The 20,526-nt window shown below is 44.1% G+C and overlaps 2 protein-coding genes and 1 pseudogene across 2 annotated transcripts; all 3 read left to right on the forward strand.

Annotated features, from left to right (window-relative positions):
• The first annotated feature begins 8,407 nt into the window (after window positions 1-8,407).
• Window positions 8,408-9,539, forward strand: LOC148098975 (olfactory receptor 52E8-like). Its single transcript, XM_087851623.1, has one exon. It carries the CDS (start codon window positions 8,474-8,476, stop codon window positions 9,446-9,448), a length of 975 nt encoding a protein of 324 aa, XP_087707749.1. The 5' UTR covers window positions 8,408-8,473; the 3' UTR covers window positions 9,449-9,539.
• Window positions 9,540-12,286: 2,747 nt separating this feature from the next.
• On the forward strand, window positions 12,287-13,258 carry LOC102796176 (olfactory receptor 1500-like). Its single transcript, XM_006796697.1, has one exon. The coding sequence runs from the start codon at window positions 12,287-12,289 to the stop codon at window positions 13,256-13,258; it is 972 nt and encodes a 323-aa protein (XP_006796760.1).
• A 3,741-nt stretch (window positions 13,259-16,999) lies between these two features.
• LOC102796480 (uncharacterized) lies at window positions 17,000-19,935 on the forward strand (annotated as a pseudogene).
• Window positions 19,936-20,526: the final 591 nt, after the last annotated feature.

Here is a 20,526-nt window from a genome sequence, read left to right on the forward strand (position 1 = left end):
TTTATTATGTTGCTCTTTCTTTCTTCTGCTTGTGTAACCGGTGTGATTCTGCGTTGTGTCTGATCTCTGATCAAAAAAAGGTAAAAGAAAGAAAGGCCTCCAAGTAAATAATTTGCCCACTCCAGCTCCTCTCCCACAGGGGAATTGTAGAAAAGGGCAGAGGCAAAAGGGGTACACTGTATTTATAGGGTTGCACCAAAGAAGAAGAAGAAAAGAATGAGGAGGGGCTCTAACTGATAATGAACATAACTACAGGCTTGGAGGTCCTAAAAGTCAGGCATGAAAGGAACAGTTTGGGGGTTTAGGACACATTTTGTGTAATTATAACAATGTGACTTATGACCCTGTTACATTCACCCCCCAAGAATTACACAAAATACTAAAGAGTACACCAAAAAAATAAATAAATAAATAAATTGTATAAACCCACAATAACAGATACAGTGGCCTCAAACAAATTCACATCACATATACAATGAATTAGATCAGCAACATAGCTTCCTCCAAGGAGGATAAGAGACCTGAGACCCGCTCGGCGCCTAGCAAGATCCCAGGACACACTATAGACAAAATGAGGTGCCATTTACACCACACAAAACAGGCCATAATATCTATGGGCATCACCATCAGACTGCACTGACTGACAAAATACAGTCAACTCTGTGCTTATATTATTCTTTTCCAAAAACAATAGCAATGGAAAACATACAGAAATAAACAAATTCACACATCGATAACCGCTGCTTGAACAGGTTCAACACCAAGGAGTGTTTCAAGTTGAGCCATTGATTCAATCAAGCGACGAACTGGTTTAATGATTCTACCAAAACGTGTGGTAAGTCCTTGATCCACGTCCACATTTTTGGGTTCAAGAGAATGGAAACTGTGGGACGGGAAAGCAGCAGGGGAGCCTGGGGAGGCTCCATCACCAGCCAGCCCACCAAGATCAGGAACACCCATTATGGGAGGGGTCTCATGAACGCCATCTTCGACCGGGTCTACGGCGGATTGCTGATGGATCCATGATAGTGTGCGGTCATCACACTCGCCAATGCTGGAGACAGAATCGACAGTACGGGTGGCAGGAGGTACAGCTCCTGTGCCCCCAAAAGATGTCACAGACCCATCCAGGTCAGACTCAGGGGGGCCACTGACAACGCTCACAGCAGGATGTGCAGCATCGTCATTCAATGTTGTGTCCAAGGGCAAAAAGTTAACTTGAAGGAGCAGGTTGCGATGCACCACACGCTCATGACCTTCTTTGTCTCTGATACGGCAGATGTGAAGAGCAGGATCCAAGTCGACTACCGTGTACACAACGGGTTCCCATTTGTCAGAGAGCTTCCTTTTTCCTCTGACTCCCTTGTTCGCCAACAACACCTGGTCCCCTAGTGAAAGAGGCAGACCCTTCACCTTTCTGTTGTACTGGTCAGACTGGTGTCTCTGCTCCATTGTGCTGTGTTCCTGGGCTTGGAGTATGGCAGAGCGCAGGTCATCCATCAGTGACTTGACATAGGTATCATAGTCACAAATGGTGTCATCATGAAGGACATCCCGAAACATGAGGTCAACTGGCAACCTTGGCACCCTCCCAAACATCAGGTAGAATGGCGCAAAGCCGGTGGTCTCGTGTGCTGTACAGTTATACACAAATGTCATGGACTGTATCATTTGTGGCCATTTCTGCTTAGATCTGGGGGGGAGGGACCGTAACATGTTTCCAAGGGTGCGATTAAATCTCTCCGTGGTACCATTACCCATGGGGTGGTATGGTGAAGTGTGGGATTTGGCAACGCCACCCAAAACCAGAAGCTCTGCAAGCAGCTCACTCTCAAAACTAGCTCCCTGGTCAGAGTGAATGCGCTGAGGGAAGCCATACACACAGAAGAATCCATCCCAGAGCTTTTTAGCAACTCTCTTAGCTGTCTGATCCTGGCATTGGAATGCATGTGCTAATTTTGTGAAGTGGTCAGTAATCACAAGGACATCCACAGACTTGTTGTTGCTGTCCTCAGCTGACCAGAAGTCAATGCACACAAGTTCCAGTGGAGCACAGGTCTTAATGCTTTCCAACGGGGCCCTAGCTGCTGGCTCTGGGGTCTTGCTGAGAACACACCTGCGGCAATTTCTCACATGATCGCGCACATCCTTCTCCATATCATACCAGAAGAAACGCTGACGAGCCAAGGAGAGTGTGCGAGGTTGACCTTGATGACCAGCATTGTCGTGTATGCCAGACAGCACCACTTGTTTTAGGGAGTCAGGTACCACAAACTGGAATCTCTTGTGTTTGGTCAGTGGGTCCCTCACAACTCTGTAGAGGACACCATTGAGGAATGTGAGCTTATCCCATTGTTTCAGGAGCCGCAACGTATGTTGGTTCTCATGACAGCGCTCACGTCTGGAGGGTCTGCGCTTACGCTCAACATAGCGGGCTACTCTGGAGATCACAGGATCCCCAGTTTGATGAGACAGGAGATCAGCATGGGACAGTGCATGAGAGACATCACAGTCAGGTGGACTAATGGAGGTCAGGTGACCAGCAAGGGATGTTGCACGCTGGCGAGAAGCAGACTCCCACTCACAGAGGGAAGACATGAGAGAAGACACGTCATCAGTTGACAGAGACACATCAAGCACAGCAGAGGGTGGAGCACTGCGTATCGATTGAGGTCGACAGGTCAAACGGAAGGCATCTTGGACACTAGCATCTTTCACATCACTGACTTGCTCTAGCAGCTCAAAGTAGGGCTCCGACAGGAGGCGCTGGGCCAAAGGCCTCACAAACGGTTCCCTGCTCAGGGTGTCTGCCACGATGTTCAGCTTTCCAGGAACATATTTGATCTCAAAGCAGTATGGTGCAAGCTTAGAGACCCAACGCTGTTCACAGGCATCCAGCTTTGGCTTAGTCAGAATGTATGTGAGAGGATTGTTATCAGTCCAGACAGTGAACTGGTGACCCTTGAGCCAGTGGCTGAACTTATCACACACAGCCCACTTCAGAGCCAAAAATTCAAGCCGGTGTGCTGGGTATTTGGCCTGACTGCGGCTGAGAGACTTACTAGCAAAGGCTATAGGTCTTGCTCTCTCCTCACCAGCTGGCACCTGGGATAAGACAGCACCCAGCCCATCCATGGAAGCGTCAGTTGAAAGGATGAATGGCCTCTCAAAATCAGGATGTGCCAGCCCCGCACAGCTGAGGAGTGCACCTTTGAGTCCCTCAAATGCCTTCTCGCAAGCAGGAGTCCAGTCTTGAGGGGTGAGCTTGCGAAAGGTTCCCGGTTTCCGACTCCCATGGCAGCCTTTAGTCCTCTTCTGACCGGCAGTTAGAGCAAAGAGCGGCTTCGCAATACGAGAGCACCCTGGAATGAAATGCTGGTAAAACATCACCATGCCAAGGAAGGATCTCACTTTCCTCTGAGAAGGGGTGCAACCGTCACCATCCATAAGGTCAGTCTTCTGAAAACTGGCGATAACCCTCCCTTTATCCTGATCAACTGAGACACCACCAGCATCCACGACATGACCCAAAAACCTCACAAAGCGTCTGAGAAAGTGACATTTTTTCTGCGCCAGCTTCAGATTGCTGGTCCTCAGGCGAGAGAAAACAATCTCAAGACGTTTTAGGGCCTCCTCTTCTGAAGGTGCAAACACCAGCAGGTCATCAAGATAACACAGGAGGCTGGAAAAGTTCAAGTCACCAAAGATGCTGAGCATCATCCGCATGAAAGATGCTGGGCTGTTGCATAGACCCTGGGGAAGTCTGTTGTACTCATACAGGCCAAGAGGTGTAGTGAAAGCCGTGTACCGTCTGTCAGACTCATGGAGAGGAACGTTGTAGAACCCGGATGTGAGGTCCATGGTGCTGAAGAAAGCATTCCCACCAAGGGCAGCAAGACAGTCAGCCTGATGGGGCAGTGGGTGAGCATCCTTAACGGTTTTGGCATTGAGCCAGCGGAAGTCAGTGCATATCCTCAAGTCACCTGACTTCTTCCAAACCATTACCAGTGGCGAGGCGTATTCGCTGGTGGACTTACTAATGATGCCTTTCATCTCCATGTCTGACAGCACCTCTCGCAACTTATGATAGTGAGCCGGTGGTACTCTGCGATAGGGAAGCCTGAAAGGGCGGTCGTCAGTGAGGTGGATACGATGGACAAAGTCTTTCACCTCACCACAGTCCAGTTTGTCTCTAGAGAACACATCTTGGTAAGTCAACACAAGCTCCACCAATTTCCTCTTCCACCCATCTGACACTTCACAGCCCTCAATGTCAATATCAGCCAACCCAGCGTCTTTGAGTAGCTGTGCAGAGTCAGGCACAGAGTCTGGTGAGGGGGGAAAACTGGTATGCTGGTCAGTCAGAGTCTCGCAGAGACCTTGAGTGATGGGCAGGTCCTCCACAGCAATACAAGGAAAGACATCCGCAATCTTAGCATTGCGACGAAGTGTCACAGGGCTCTCTGTTGGGTTAAGGACCTTCATAGGGACCCAACGATCTCCCCACATGGGTGTTATAATGAGCCCCACCATTATGTTCTTTGGAGTGGAACGGGCTGACGTGGGTTCCACAACGACAGTACTTCCTGGAGACACAAGGGCAGAAGGTGGCAGCTTTCCCCAAACTACATATTCTTTTTGTGGCAGGAGAGTGACACTCTTCCGCAACCTGACTGTACCTACTTTATCTGGCAACACAGGAGCAGACCACCGTGAGATACAGCTCAGCAACTGCAGGAAGTCTTCACAATCAGTGCCAGTGTAATCGGAGTTAATAAGCTCCCAGTACTTTGTATCTGCCTTCATTTTCTGAATGATGGGCCGGATCACATTGCTCCCCACGATGAGTTCATCTTTTTGCCCAGGAACCACAAATGTTGGCACAAGAAACCTAGTCCCATATACTTCAATGTCCAAATCATAGATGCATTTCGGTTGTGTGAGAAGGCCACCGCAACCAACCAGCACCACATTTTCAGGGGCATGCTGCGGAATCAGAGCAACACCAGCAGCTCTTAGCTTGCTATCAGCCTCTTCACTTAGTGTGCATGACATACTTCCTGAATCAAGCATGCCTGTCAGGGAACACCGGCCACTGACCGACACTGGAGTGTAAAACAACTCACTAGCCCTGCCAACTCTTTGTGAACCCATAATAACAGTCTTCTCATCAGAGAGGCTACTACAGCAGTTAACATATATGGCTTCTGGGTCTGTTGCATTTCTGAGGGTTTCATCAACACTGCCCATGCTACCCCTCTCGTTACATGGGCTGGCTAGTTTAAAGCAGCATTGGTGGGAGGAGGGACTGAAATGCTTGGTTTCTGGTGCAACTGTGGGCATTCACGCCTCATGTGTCCAGGGTCAAAGCAGCTGTGGCATAGCTTGTACAGCCTACAATGCACATGGGTTGTGTGTTCATGTGAGCCACACACTCTGCACGAAGCATGGTGAGCACTGCGGTGCCCATGGGAATGACCTGTGGGTTGTGGGAACCTAGGACCAGTGGCTAGTGATGCAGTGCACATGGACAGAACCTTGTCAAACAGTGCTACCATCTGTTGAACACCTGGCTCAGCTGGAGGAGGGCCGGAAACAGGCAAAGATGGGGGCATGACATGAGGAGTCAAAGGAGGACAAGCAGAGGGCTGCTGCACACTTACCATGCCATCAGAAGAGAGGGGCTGACATGTGGCTGCAGAGGAGACAGAAGGCATAGGGTACGAAGCTGGCTCATGTGTTACTGGGACTGCTTGAGCACCGCTGGAGTGGGGCTGGCTTTTAACAGCAACAGGGCTCTGATGTGGGATGGACAGACATGCTGTATTATGAGACAAAACACTAGACTGTCTCATTTTCCTCACATAGTTGTCCAGACGGCTCTGAACCTCAGCTGCAGTCCACTCCTCAGGGGCCTTCAGTTGAAAAGACAACGCAAGACTGTGGTCAGGACAGTGATTAATGAACATCGAAACAACCTCACTACTGGGGTCCTCTACCAGCTTGCCGCGCCTGCGGAGACACTCATCAGCAGCGTCAATAGACTTGTTCAACCGGATCCAGTAATCCATGGCGTTCTCACCTGGACGTGGCACAGTACTGTAGAAATCTTTCATGGGCAGGCTGGAATATGTCAAGTCGCTGAAGTTAGACCTCAGTATGTCAAACACAGCAGTAATAGGATCATTCCGATTCAACTCAGGGCGGCAACGAAGTGACACCTTGACCACATCTCTGGCTTTGCCAGTCAGTCTAGACATTAATATGGCAAACATTTCTTCATCTGTGTCACAGCTGATTCTGTGCAGATAACATCTCATCATGTCCTCCCATTCACCGATGGGAAATAGATCTGTGTTGTCACCCTTGAAGTATGGTGGAGCTTTGGTGTCTGACTGAACAACAACCTTCAGCTGGGACTGGTCATTGCAGCTCGAGGGCACATTCTGAGGAGACTGTGGCTGGGTGGGGGCTGGCTGGTGCATAGAGTTAAGAGAGGACGTGATATTTTCCCCAATTTGCTTTGCTAAGTCAGTAATCAAGCTGCTCAACATATCACTAGTGACAGCCTGGGTGTGTGTTTGGCGTTCACAAGCAGCTGGTGTTGAGCTAGCTGCTGGCATTAATGGTGAGTGCATCACTGACTGGTCTACAGTGTGAGCACCAATACCGGGGACTACTGGCCTACCCCTCCCAAAACACTTTGGAGCAATCTGATGACCCCTCCCCAAACCAAAGGTCATATTACTCCCCGCAGAGAACAGATCAGGCATAGCGCTATCCACAGTTTCCTCACCTAACATGTTGGTCCAAGTGAGATATCACTATTTAACAGCAAAAAAAATGAGCCTAACCCCCACACACAATTATGCAAAACTTCACAAAACAATGAAATGTGGGGAGAGAAAAAAACATCAAAGAATCAAAACACCATAGAAAATAAAATAAAATGTTGTTTTTTTTCTCTCAATTAAAACAGGCTGTAAAAGTCAATATCAATAGAAAAAAAAATAAATTACAATCCGTGCCTGTATAATTTGAGGCAACAATATGAAACAGTGACAGAAATGATCACCTACGTATTTGCCCTTTAAGTTCACACGTGACAGAGATGCCTGCAAGCCAAATTGCGGGGCATCAATCACACTTGTGATATAAAAACCTGTGAGTCAAAGCGCAGGGCACAGGACCCTGGCACACAGCTGCGGAGAGGAGGCGGGAAAACAGCGGCAGCAGAAGGAGGAGGGGTGGATCGCGGATTGGCGATGTGACGGGTCAGCGGCACCAAGTGTAACCGGTGTGATTCTGCGTTGTGTCTGATCTCTGATCAAAAAAAGGTAAAAGAAAGAAAGGCCTCCAAGTAAATAATTTGCCCACTCCAGCTCCTCTCCCACAGGGGAATTGTAGAAAAGGGCAGAGGCAAAAGGGGTACACTGTATTTATAGGGTTGCACCAAAGAAGAAGAAGAAAAGAATGAGGAGGGGCTCTAACTGATAATGAACATAACTACAGGCTTGGAGGTCCTAAAAGTCAGGCATGAAAGGAACAGTTTAGGGGTTTAGGACACATTTTGTGTAATTATAACAATGTGACTTATGACCCTGTTACACTTGTTTTCTCTTTTTTCTTTCTCAACAGGTGATCCAGGTGATTGATATATATATTTTTTGTCTGCTTATTTTGTTGTTTTTTGTTTTTTGCCCTATATCCCCATCCCTCTTCCCTGCAGTTTTTTTCTCTTCCTCTTTCTTTCTCCCCTTTCTTTTCCCCAGTCAAGTCTGTCCCGTATTTAACAAGTAAAAATAAAATAAAATAAACAATAAAAGGTGAATCAAATGGACCATTACGGCAAGGGTGGAATGGTCCATTTGGTAAAGTAAATCCGTTGGGCATCTTTCTTCGCCTTTAGACAATAATTTTGATGGCAAAAGAGCCAAACGGGACAAGCAAAAAAGGATAAAAAATCTTCCTTCCAACAAGGTGTGTTTGTTTTGATCCGTGGTGGTGCCACGCTCCCACAATGCATTGCGGCGTGACGTCAACTCCAAAGCCCTATTGGAACACAATTTCATAATGAGTGCACTCCTAAACCTTCAGGAAACAGCACTTAGGAAATTTTTGACCAAAAATAATTCATTATAAGCTAGCTTGACAGGAAGAGGGAAGGGTGTGTTGAAGGGTGTCCATTGAGGATACAACAGGTCCGACCTCATAAAAGATGGATGCTGCCTACCACCCAGACACTCTTTTGAATATAGAGCTGCAATCAGAAGCAAAAGCCATACTAGAAGTACGAGAATATCTAAATAATTACTTAAGGTTTTTCTTTCTAAGACAACCTTTTAATACCTGTATTTAATGGTTTCTGGTAAATTATTAATGTATAAATGTTATAGTGCATGTCAGTAGTATATTCTCATATCGATATTTAAAAGCTCTAATCAGTGGTTTTTGCCTTTGAGGCCTGTAATTTATGTCTTTCAATTTCACCAATGTAACAAGGATGAAAAGCTTCTTCATCCTTGGATTTCCTGGACTTTCACCACAGTATTATGGACCCATATCAACGTTTCTTTTTTTTGTTTACCTAGCTATTGCAGTGGGGAACATTTTCATTTTATCATTTGTTGCCTATGAAAAGTCCCTGCAAAAGCCAACATATCTGGTCTTTTGTCACCTGGCCCTGAATGACTTGACATTTGGCACTGTGACACTGCCAAAAATCATGTCAAAATATTGGTTTGACAATAGTGTTATTTCATTTTATGGCTGTTTTACGCAAATGTTCTTTGTTCATTATTTGGGATCAGTGACATCTTTCATCTTGCTGGTAATGGCTCTTGATCGATTTGTTGCAATATGTATTCCTCTTCGTTACCCTGTTCTAATTACAAACAGTGTCATATCTGTGTTGTGTGGGTTTGCTTGGTTCATACCTCTGCCTTTGATGATAGGTGTTGTACTCCATGCCCTAACTTTGCCTTTCTGTAAATCAAACATCATTGTTCAGTGCTACTGTGACAACATATCCATAATAAGCCAGGCTTGTGGAGATGATGTTAAAAGTGTTGTAGTCACTTCACTCTGTTTAGCCATGTTTTGTCTTTTGCTTCCTCTTGCATTCATTTTGTTTTCCTACATTTCTATTATTGTGGTTATTATGAAAATTTCCAGTTCTGCAGGGCGCAAAAGAACCTTATCCACTTGTACTTCACAAATATTTATCACATGTCTTTTTTATCTACCCAGATGTTTTGTTTATGTGACTTATGTTGTTGGATTTTCTTTCAGTTTAGATGTCCGCATTGGGTTGATATTGCTGTACAGTCTTATTCCTGCTGCTGTTAATCCAGTCATATACTGTTTCAAGACTCACGACATAAAACACATGCTGATGAAGAGGCTGAAGAAAACTAAAATTGGATTAGAGATAAAGCTTTCATCTTAATATGTAACTGTTAAAAGTGAGTCGATAAGTCAAAAGCAGGATATCTCTTTCTCAGACACTTATGAGAGTAAAGACGTGATGATTTTCACAATGTAGCTCCTTTTCAGTATTTTTCCTCCCAAACATGGATTCCACCCTTGTTTTTTTTTTTAATTTTATGTGTATATTTCATACATATTATGGCAAATTGTACTGAAAAATGTTACTTCTCTTGTAAGGTGTAATGCTCAAAATCTTTAAAAGTGTAAAAGTATGCTGTTTACCCACAATATTAAACATAGGTTGTATGAAATCAATCAAAGTATGCTATCATTGAAAATACATACATATTCCTACTTTAGTACATATTAGTAATTAGACATATCAGGATGTTTTTTGTTGAAGCTGTTGCCTTGAACCCGTAACTACAGTTACACATTTGCATGTAGGCAAGACACATTTTTGAACTTGTCTTTGTTTTGTTTTTCAAGTCAAGCCTTCAGTAGTATCCTGTCATCTAATTTTTAAGATGTGCAAAGTCTAATTAAATTTTTTCTTTCATTATAAAGATGTAATGATTATAAAATAGTATGTGATGTTATAGACATAGACTCAGTATATTGTTGAAACTGAATAAACTATTGCTGTATATGTTTATAATGTGTCACTATGTATTTAGGCAGACATACAAAGAATTAAATACAGACATATGTGTACAGCGTCTCTGTTATGATTCCATATTCTTTAAGTAACATGGTGGACAGGGTTTATCATTTTTAATAATACATTTTTTTAAAATCCCAAAATAAATAATTTAATAAAAAATGTGACTTTAGGAAAACACATGAGTAGAACAGATGTACATTGCCTGTGCTTTCTCGGTTTGACTGCCCTCACACCTTTATACATAGCTCATTGTCTACAAGAAGCTTTGTAACAGTTTCTCATGAGGCTTTGATGAACAGTAGTATCATGTACTGTGTGCGGACAGGCACGGTGGACCCAAAAATGCAGACTCACAGAGGCAAATGTAAACTCAAAACTCATCTTTTATTGCTGGATTGCAAAAGGAACAGAAAACTAACTATACTGGAAATTATAACAAAGCTTAAAGAGCAACCATGGAACACCGAGACAGACACCAGAAGACAGAGAACTCTAACATAGAAACCAAAAGACTAGAAATGATAAATAATAGCAAAATCAAAGGCAAATGATAATGCAAAACTCAAAACGCTGGGTCAACGACCCAGGTACGCTAACAAGTATCAAAATAAGCTGAGGGATCAGATGAACCTCTCAGATCCTGTCCATGGCCCATGCTGGTTTTTTGATATTTCTTATGGCTTTTTGGATATTGTTCATCTATTTTTTTTAAGCCTGACACCTTTTCTTTTTTTCTTCTACTAGTGTAGTTTCTGTGCAATGTGTTAAAGCAAACAAGCTGTTGGAGCTATCTGTTCTTTATTTTTATTATTTTGAAATTAGTTAAAGTTTGTTGTTAGTTTACTTATATTTTGGGGTTTATTTACAAGTTTATTTATAGGTTAATATTTGTTTCAATGTTTGTTTGTTTGATGTTACCTTGTTAAATTAGTCAGTAAGAGCTGTAGGGCCATTTTGTTTCTATAAATAAAGAGACTGGTACAGGACCAGCATGCACTGTGGTGGGCCTAATTTTTTTTACCAGAGCAGGAGAAGCAGCAGGAAGTAACAAAAAATGGATCTTGTTATTGCTTGCCAAACTGGAAAAAATAAACCATAAAAACGCAACTTTCAAGTTTGGACAGTGGACTTCTTTTGCCTGCGTACGAAATATTATCTCAGTGCAGCAGTGGCTTGTGGACTTTTAATTGTGGGATGTTTGGTCTGTCAAACAAAAGGAATTGCCACTACACAAGCAAACCAAAAAATCAACAACAACACACACACTCCATACCATGAAGGGATGTGTAAATTTTTTAACTAACAGCTCTTGGTAGACATCTGCTGGATTTCTACTTGCTGTGTCATGAAATCACGCTTTGCACAGTTACGATCCAAGTGCAAACAGACTGAGTAACACAAAGTGATCATTTATTTTGTCTGGTGCAAAGTCCAGCAAAGAGTCCACAAGCAAAAGTCAAACTGAATCCAAAGCAAGCAGTGAACACACAGGGCTGTTAACCAGACAACACACAGCTTTTGACTGCAGACATGATTTGTGAGAACATTTAATCATAAAGAAAAAAGAACCTAATAATTCCCCAAATTTTTTACAGAAATAAAATTACAGTTCTAAAAGAAATGAATAATTCAGGCTTTAAGGGTAATGTCAATGATGCTATGATCGTGTGTGTGTGCGTGTGTTTCCCAAGAGTAGTAATATTCATTCAGATCAAAGACAACATGTGACAAATATGTCTCTAATAAAACTGTTAGAGCTACACATCAAGTTATTTCTCCTGTGATTTGTTGGATTAAATAAACTTTTTCTTTAGTTTTGCACAGTGAAGCTCTGACAATCTTCAGTGCAAATCATTTCATTATACAGTAGAAGCAACGAGTCACTTTAAAAGTTTGAGTGCACATGGGAGTTGTTTCCTCTGAGTGTTATTTACCCCACACATCATTAGTTCAGACTCTGTTGGAAACATTTACTATATAAAACCATCAAGACTGTTTTGGAAAGTGGGTTATGTTCTTGTATATTTAGAGCTGAGGTGTATTGATGATATGAATAGAGCGAATTAATCATTATTATAATAGAGTATCTAATCCAAACATTTGTATCATTTTTGTCATAGGGCTAAAATGTTGTTTATTTAATTTTACCTTTGGTTTATGATTATTTCTTTGTGTATACATAATTGATAATCAATGAAATACACCAATATTACCACTATAAAAGAGTTCATTATTATTGGATTTCCTGGACTTCCTCCTGAATATTATGGTCCAGTGTCTGTTCTTCTTCTTCTTGTTTTCCTTGCTATTGTAATTGGAAATGGTTTCACTATAGCTGTTATCATTTTTGAACGGACTCTGCACAAACCAATATATGTGATCTTTTCTAACCTTGCAATGACAGACATCTGCTTTGGCGTGGTGACTCTTCCAAAAATCATAGGCAGATACTGGTGGAATGACATGATCACTTCTTTTGGAGCTTGTTTTACACAGATGTATTTTGTTCATTCTTTGGGAGCTATTCAGTCTTTAAACTTGCTGATGATGGCTTTGGATCGTTTTGTTGCCATATGGTTTCCATTCAAATATCCCATTTCATTTACAAACAAAACAGTGGCTATTGCTTGCACCATGTGCTGGGTTTTAACATTTATACGTTTGCTGGGAATTGCGCTTCATGCCTTAACTTTACCTTACTGTGACCAGAATATTATCATGCAGTGTTACTGTGATCTCATATCAATAACAAGGCTAGGTTGTAGTGATGAGCGGGAATATGTGTACAGTGTTGCACTTGCTAATGCAATGTTCACTCTGCTGGTTCCTTTAACATTTATAATTTTATCCTATTTTTCTGTCATCATAGCTGTTCTGAGGATGTCTCAAACTGAGAGACGTCACAAAGTGCTGTCCACTTGTGCCCCTCAGCTCTTTATTACCTGCCTTTACTATGTGCCAAGATGCTTTGTTTATATTGCTAATGGTGTGGGATTCAATTTTAGTCTTGTTATTCGGATTATTATTACAATGATGTTCAGCCTCATACCTGCTGCTGTTAATCCAATCATATACTGTTTCAAGACTAAAGACATTAAAAATGTTTTGATGCGGAGATTTAAAAAAGGAAAAGTGAGCACTGGATTAAAAACTGAATGCAAATAAATTGTTAATATTTTCCTGCTTCAACAAAACAAATATGGTTTTTGCATTATTTTATTAGATTTTATTTAAGAATTTTATTTAGGAATACTAACAACTGATAACGATGGTCATAAGTTATTAATTGCAATTTCATTCATTGCATTATATGTAAGTTGTCAAACGAAATATTTGGGTCTTTATTAATATATATCATTTTAAAATGTGTTTTTATGTCAAATGTTTAGTTTAATAATATTTTTAGAAAGGTTTGTGATACTCAAATTAACTTACAGAATGAAACAGAGAAACATTAACTGCTGACATGTCTTAATGTGATAACTTTATCAAGTCTTCTTCTGATATCAATTGTTTTGCAAAACTGAATTTTTCTCTTCTCTGCACTTAAACTGCATTAATCCTTATATGAGTGATATGATGATCATTCATTTTTAAATGTTTGTCACACTTAAATCCTTCATCTCATCAAAAACTTTTAAATATTAGACAAAGATAACACAAGTTAACACAAAATGCAGTTTCTAAACCAAGGCATTTATTATCAGGGGGGAAAACATCCTGACCTGAATTTTATTGAGATGGTGTGGCATGACAATGTTTTATGCTTGAAAACCCTCTCTAACCCTCTAGAATTCTGCGCAGATGAGTAGGCCAAAATTCTTCTACAGTGCTGTAAAAGACTCATAACCAGTTATCGCAAATGTTTGATTGCAGTTGTTGGTGCTAAGGGTTGCCCAACCAGTTAGTAGGTGTAATCACTTTTTCACACAGGGTCATGTGGTTAAGATTTTTTATTTTTTTACCTTATTGATAAATACCTTCATTTAGAAACTTCATTTTGTGTTAACTTTTGTTATTTTTGTTTAATATTTAAATTTGTTTGATGATCTGAAACATTTAAGCGTGACAAACAAAGAAATAAAGACTTTTTCACACCATTGTAGTTCTTTTGAAGATGGTTTGAAAGGTAGGTCTCTTGTTGCCTTAAGTTCCAAACTGAAACTAATCAAACGTCATATATTTGTCATTCTTGTCTGTGATAACAAAAATTGTCCATACTCATTCTCAAACTTTGACACATTTCATAACATATTAACTCTATGTGCTTTTCACAGAAGACAAAAACATAGAAAACGTGTAGTTTTACGATGCCTTGAAGGTATGAAAACTGCGAAATGAAACAAAACAAAACAACAACACCTACAAAGTATAAGCCTGTGTGAATAAAAAGATTTTGAGTCTGTTTTTGAATGCATGTAGGGGCCTCTTGTTTCAAGGAATGGGACCACAATAACTGAAAGCATCATTAGCACACTTTGATCTAATTCTGGAAATAGTTATAAGATTTGCAGTTGATGAACTGAAAAATCTGACTAGGTTGCAATTAGTGGGCAATACAGATATATATTGGGTTGAACTATCTATCCATCCATCCATCCATCCTCTTCTGCTTATTCTTGGCCGGTTTGAGGGAGCAGGAGCCTAAGCAGAGAAGTCCAGACCTCCCTCTCCCCGACCACTTCATCCAGCTTGTCAGGGGGAACACAAGGGTGTTCCCAGGCCAGCTGAGAGATATAATCTCTCCAGCGTGTCCTGGGTCTGCCCCAGGGCCTCCCCCCGGTGGGACATGCCCAGAACACCTCACCCAGGAGGTGCCCAGGAGGCATCCTTGTGAAATGCCAAACCACCTCAACTTGTTCCTGTCAATGTGGAGGAGCAGCAGCTCTACTCTGAGCCCTTCCCAAATGACTGAACTCCTCACCCTATTTCTAAGGGAGAAGCCAGCCACCCTCCGAAGGAAGCTAATTTCTGCCGCTTGTATCCATGGTCTTGTTCTTTCTGTCACTACCCACAGCTTGCAACCATAGGTGAGGGTAGAGATGTGGATCAACCAGCACATTGAGAGCTTTGATTTTTACACTCGACTCTCTCTTCACTACAACGGACCAGTACATCATCTTCATCACTGCATCAGTGCAGCTGCAGCACCAATCCGCATTTTGATCTCCTGCTCCTTTCTCCCAGCACTTCTGAACGAGACCCCGAGACACTTAAACTCCTCCACTTGGGACAGGAACTTGTCTCTGACCCAGAGTGGGCACTTCAAGCTTTTCTGGCTGAGGACCATGGCCTCAGATTTGCAGGTGCTGATTCTCATTCCCACTGTTTCACGCTTGGCTGTGAACCATTTCAGTGCAAGCTGGAGGCCATCACCTGATGAAGCCAACAGAACTATATCATCTGCGAAAGCAGAGATAAGATTCTGACACCACTCAAGTGGAATCCTTAAGCCACTCAGTTATACCTAGACATTTTGTCCATAAAAATTCTGAACAGAATCGATGACAAAGAGCAACCCTGGCAGACAGTCCGACTTATTGCTGGCTATGTAGAACAAGCTCTTGCAACGGTTGTTTAAGGATTGAATGGCCCAAAAATTTAAAATATCCTTTCTCAGAGTGATGCTGAAAAACTAGTTCATGCATTTATTACTTCTAGGCTGGACTACTGTAATTCATTGTTACCAGAAAACTAAAAACTACCTGAAAAGCCTTCAATTAATCCAAAATGCTACAGCAAGAGTACTGATAGGGGCTAGTACAATATCACCCCATTAGATCACTTCGCTCTCGCACTGCAGGCTTACTTGTTGTTCCTAGAGCATTTAAAAGTAGAATGGGAGGGAGAGCCTTCAGTTTTCAGGCCCCTCTTCCATTGAACCAGCTTCCAGTTTGGATTTGGGAGACAGACAGTATTTCTACTTTTAAGATTAGGCTTAAAACTTTCCTTTTTGCTAAATCATATAGTTAGGGCTGGACCAGGTGACCCTGAACCCTCCCTTAGTTATGCTGCAATAGGCATAGGCTGCTGAGGGATTCCCATGATGCATCGAGTTTTTCCTTTTCAGTCAGCTTTCTCACTCACTATATGTTAATAGACCTCTCTGCATTGGATCGTACTTGTTATTAATCTCTGGGCATGGCTGGGACAGCCAAGAAGAGGGCCATCTAGGCTGTGAGTGAAGCGGCAGAGAAAGCCACAAGGTGGCCGTGGATCAAGAGGGCTGATCCGTGGGTAACTACTGGTACGCAAGTCAGGGCCTGATCACCCCCGGCTGGGTCGCCTGGGCGAGGGTGTATGATGCTGTGAGACCCGAAACACCTGATGACCCCAGGATACATCACTGAAGATGCGTACCAGTGCATCCAGAAGATGTGTCTTTTATAGTTAAACTCTGGCTGAGCCAGTGATGCCTAGGAAGAGACTAGGTGACAACCAAGAAAAGTTTGGTGACCACTGGAGAGACAGATGACAGCTCAGAAAGACGGCTCCAGGGGCAGGGTGGGCTAGCATCCCGGTCTGCAGTTTTCGTGAGAAAGCACCCCAAAAAAGCTACGGAAAGCCCTAAAGAAAGATACCCCCAGGAGATCCCGAGAGGGGGGAGGATGAGGTCTCCAATCGGATGGACTCAAGGTTAACAACAAACGCAATGGAAAGGACTACGAGTAAGACATGTATCTGCGGCAAGCTGTGTAAGAACCAGCGTGGCCTAAAGGTCCATCAGGCCAGAATGAAATGTTTGGAGCAGGAGAGTGAGGTGCAACGCACAGGTCCTGAACCTGGTGAGACGCAGGAGGAGCCCGGCCAGGAGGCACCCCACAGAGCCCAGTCCCTCCACGCAGTCCCAGTCCCTCCACGGACTCTTCCAATCCAAGCAGTGTAGTTCCACAACAGTGGATTAAGTGGCCTCTAGCCAGCAGCCGGAGCAAGTGGAAGAAATTTGATGAGGATGTCGCCAACATCATACAAGCTGTGGAGATGCTGACAGCAGGCTTAAAACAATGACCACCATCATAGTCAGCTACGCCTCAGAAAGGTTCAGCCTGACCGAGAAGTGTAACAACAAGACCCCTTACACCATGAACCGCAGGGCCATGAAGATTCATCGACTGCGCCAGGAGCTTAGGAGCCTTAAGAAGCAGTTTAAGAACACTGATGCGGAGGAGAAGCAAGCTTTAGAGGAACTGCATAACATCTTGCAGAAGAAGCTGATTACCCTCCATAGAGCAGAATGGCACAGGAGGCGGGGAAGAGAGAGAACCAGGAAATGTGCAGCTTTTATTGCTGATCCCTTTCACTTTTCCAAACAATTGCTTGGGGTTAAGCGAAGTGGCCAGTTGGAATGCTCAGGAGAGGAGGTGAATAACTTCCTTCATGAGACCATGAGTGACACACTGAGGGAACAAGACTTGGGACCAAACAAAGCTCTCACCAACCCTGCCCCACCATCAGTAGAGTTCAAGTTGATGGACCCAAGTTTGAAGGAGGTGTGTGAGGTCATCAAGGCAGCCCACTCAGCATCCTCCCCAGGTCCCAGTGGCGTACCCTACCTTGTTTATAAGCGCTGCCCAGAGCTGCTTTGCCACCTGTGGAAGATCTTAAAGGTGATATGGCGGAGAGGGAGAGTTGCTGATCAGTGGAAGTGTGCAGAGGGAGTCTGGATTCCCAAAGAGGAGGACTCAAAAAACATAAACCAGTTTCGGAGCATCTCGCTATTGAGCGTGGAGGGGAAGGTGTTTTTTTTTAGCGTTGTCTCCCAGAGATTGACCGAGTTTCTCCTTAGAAACAATTACATTGATCCATCAGTTCAGAAGGGGGGATCCCAGGAGTTCCTGGTTGCCTAGAGCACACTGGTGTAGTTACACACCTTATAAGAGAAGCCCATGAGAACAGAGGCGACCTAGCTGTATTGTGGCTGGACCTGACAAATGCATATGGGTCGATCCCACACAAACTGGTTGAGCATGCTTTGCACCTCTACCATGTCCCCAGCAAGATTAAGGACCTGATCCTGGACTATTACGCCAATTTCAGGCTTAGGGTCACTTCTGGGGCAGTTACTTCAGACTGGCACCACCTCGGGAAAGGTATAATAACAGGCTGTACCATCTCAGTTACGCTCTTTGCCCTGGCAATGAACATGGTGGTAAAGGCTGCGGAGGTGGAGTGCAGAGGGCCGCTAACAAGGTCAGGTGTTCTTCAGCCCCCTATCAGAGCCTATATGATCGCCTTGAGGCGACATTTGTTGTGATTTGGCGCTATATAAATAAAATTGAATTGAATTGAAATTGAATATGGATGACCTCACCATTACAACATCATCAGTCCCAGGGTGTAGGTGGATCTTGCAAGGTCTTGAGAGACTCATCTCATGGGCAAGGATGAGTTTTAAACCTTCCAATTCAAGATCGATGGTACTGAAGAAGGGCAAGGTGATGGACAAGTTCTGGTTCTCAATTTCAGAATTTCATTATTCCATCCATAACGGAACAACCAGTCAAGAGCTTGGGGAAACTCTTTGACTCCAGCCTGAAAGACTCTACTGCCATTCAGAAGGCAAATGAGGAGCTGGGAGCGTGGCTCATTAAGGTGGATAAGTCCGGCCTGCCTGGAAGATTTAAAGCCTGGATCTACCAGCATTCCATCCTGCCCCGAATCCTGTGGCCCTTGCTTGTCTATACAGTTCCAATAACTACTGTGGAATCCCTTGAAAGGAAGATCAGTGGCTTTCTTCGTAAGTGGGACTTCCCCGCAGTCTCACCAGCGCTGCCTTGTATGGGGCAAGCAACAGCTTGAAGTTACCCTTCAGTGGTCTCACAGAAGAGTTGAAGGTGGCTTGCACACGAGAAGCCCTACAGTACAGAGATTCTAAAGACTGCAAGGTGGCATCAGCAGGTATTGAGGTAAGGACAGGAAGAAAGTGGAAGGCTGAGAAGGCAGTTGAGGTGGCAGAGTCCCGCCTAAGGCAGAAAACACTGGTGGGGGTCTTAGCAACAGGGGGAGCAGGCTTGGGGTACTTACCAAAAGCCCAGGTCAGCAGGGCACAGGGAAAGGAGAGACACCAGCTACTCCAGGAAGAGGTCCGAGCAGGTGTGGAGGAGGAGCGAGTAAGTAGAGCTGTAGGCCTTAAGCGGCAGGGAGCATGGACAAGGTGGGAGAGCACCTTCCAGTGCAAGGTCACCTGGGCAAACATCATGCAGGCAGACTTCCACCGGATCTGATTCCTAGTGCAGGCAGTATACGACACTCTGCCAAGCCCAGCAAACCTCCATCTGTGGGGGAAGAGCGAGACACCTGTCTGTCCCCTGTGCTCTGGAAGAGGGACCCTAGAACACCTCCTTAGCAGCTGCCCAAGGGCCCTGGCCGATGGTCGGTATCGTTGGCGGCACGACCAGGTGCTCAGAGTAGTTGCTGAAAAGATTGCCTCAGCAATCAGCACCAGCAAGCATCAACATGCTCCGAGGAAGGCAATCTCTTTTATTAAGGCTGGAGAGAAACCCCAGGTGCGCCCACATTTGACAACTGGCCTCCTCAACACAGCCTCTGATTGGCAGCTACAGTGCAGGAGTGCAGGGGAAGGGGCTGGAAGACTTTCTATGAGCCCATAGAAGGGGGTTGTAGGGGCTTTGCAGGACGATCACTCTGCAAAGTCCTAGGCCGGCTGGGCGTGGCTGGGGCAGACAAGAAGAGGGCCATCCAGGCTGTGAGTGAAGCGGCAGAGAAAGCCACAAGGTGGCTGTGGATCAAGAGGGCTGATCTGTGGCTAGCTATTGGTACGCAAGTCGGGGCCTGATCACCCCCCGGCTTGGTCGCCTGGGCGAGGGAGTATGATGTTGTGAGACCCGAAATACCTGATTCCAGGATACATCACTGAAGATGCGTACCAGTGCATCCAGGAGATTTGTCTTTTATAGCTGTCTCTCTTCTATCCTGTCTTCCTCCTTTCACCCCAACTGGTCGCAGCAGATGGCCACCCCTCCCTGAGCCTAGTTTTGCCAGAGGTTTCTTCCTGTTAAAAGGGAGTTTTTCCTTACCACTGTCAGTGGTATGGTTGCTCATAGGGGCTCATTTGATTGTTGGGTTTTTCTCTGTATGTAAGTAAGTAAGTAAGTAAGTAAGTAAAAAAAGATGTGTTCTTAGTTGTTTTTTTAAAAGTGATCACTGAGTCCGCAGATCTTAAGTTCTGAGGAAGAGAGTTCCACAGTCTGGCGGCCACAGTGGCAAAAGCTCTGTCTCCCTTGGTTTTCAGCCTTGTGTGCTGAATAACAAGTAGGCCCTGATCACAAGACCTCAGGGACCTACTAGGGACATAGGGCTGTAAAATTTCAATGATGTAGGCTGGTGCTTGTCCTTGAAGAGCTTTAAATGTCAGAACCAGTATCTTAAAATGGACTCTGAATTCAACAGGGAGCCAGTGCAGCTGTATAAGC

This window comes from Neolamprologus brichardi, chromosome 14 (assembly GCF_056152115.1).
Source record: "Neolamprologus brichardi isolate AB-2024 chromosome 14, ASM5615211v1, whole genome shotgun sequence".
In the NCBI taxonomy this organism is placed as follows: domain Eukaryota; kingdom Metazoa; phylum Chordata; class Actinopteri; order Cichliformes; family Cichlidae; genus Neolamprologus; species Neolamprologus brichardi.

What these genes read in the sequence shown, in the direction of transcription:
- LOC148098975 (XM_087851623.1), top strand. Translation starts at nt 8,474, where the DNA reads ATGTCTTTCAATTTCACCAATGTAACAAGGATGAAAAGCTTCTTCATC.
- LOC102796176 (XM_006796697.1), top strand. Translation starts at nt 12,287, where the DNA reads ATGAAATACACCAATATTACCACTATAAAAGAGTTCATTATTATTGGA.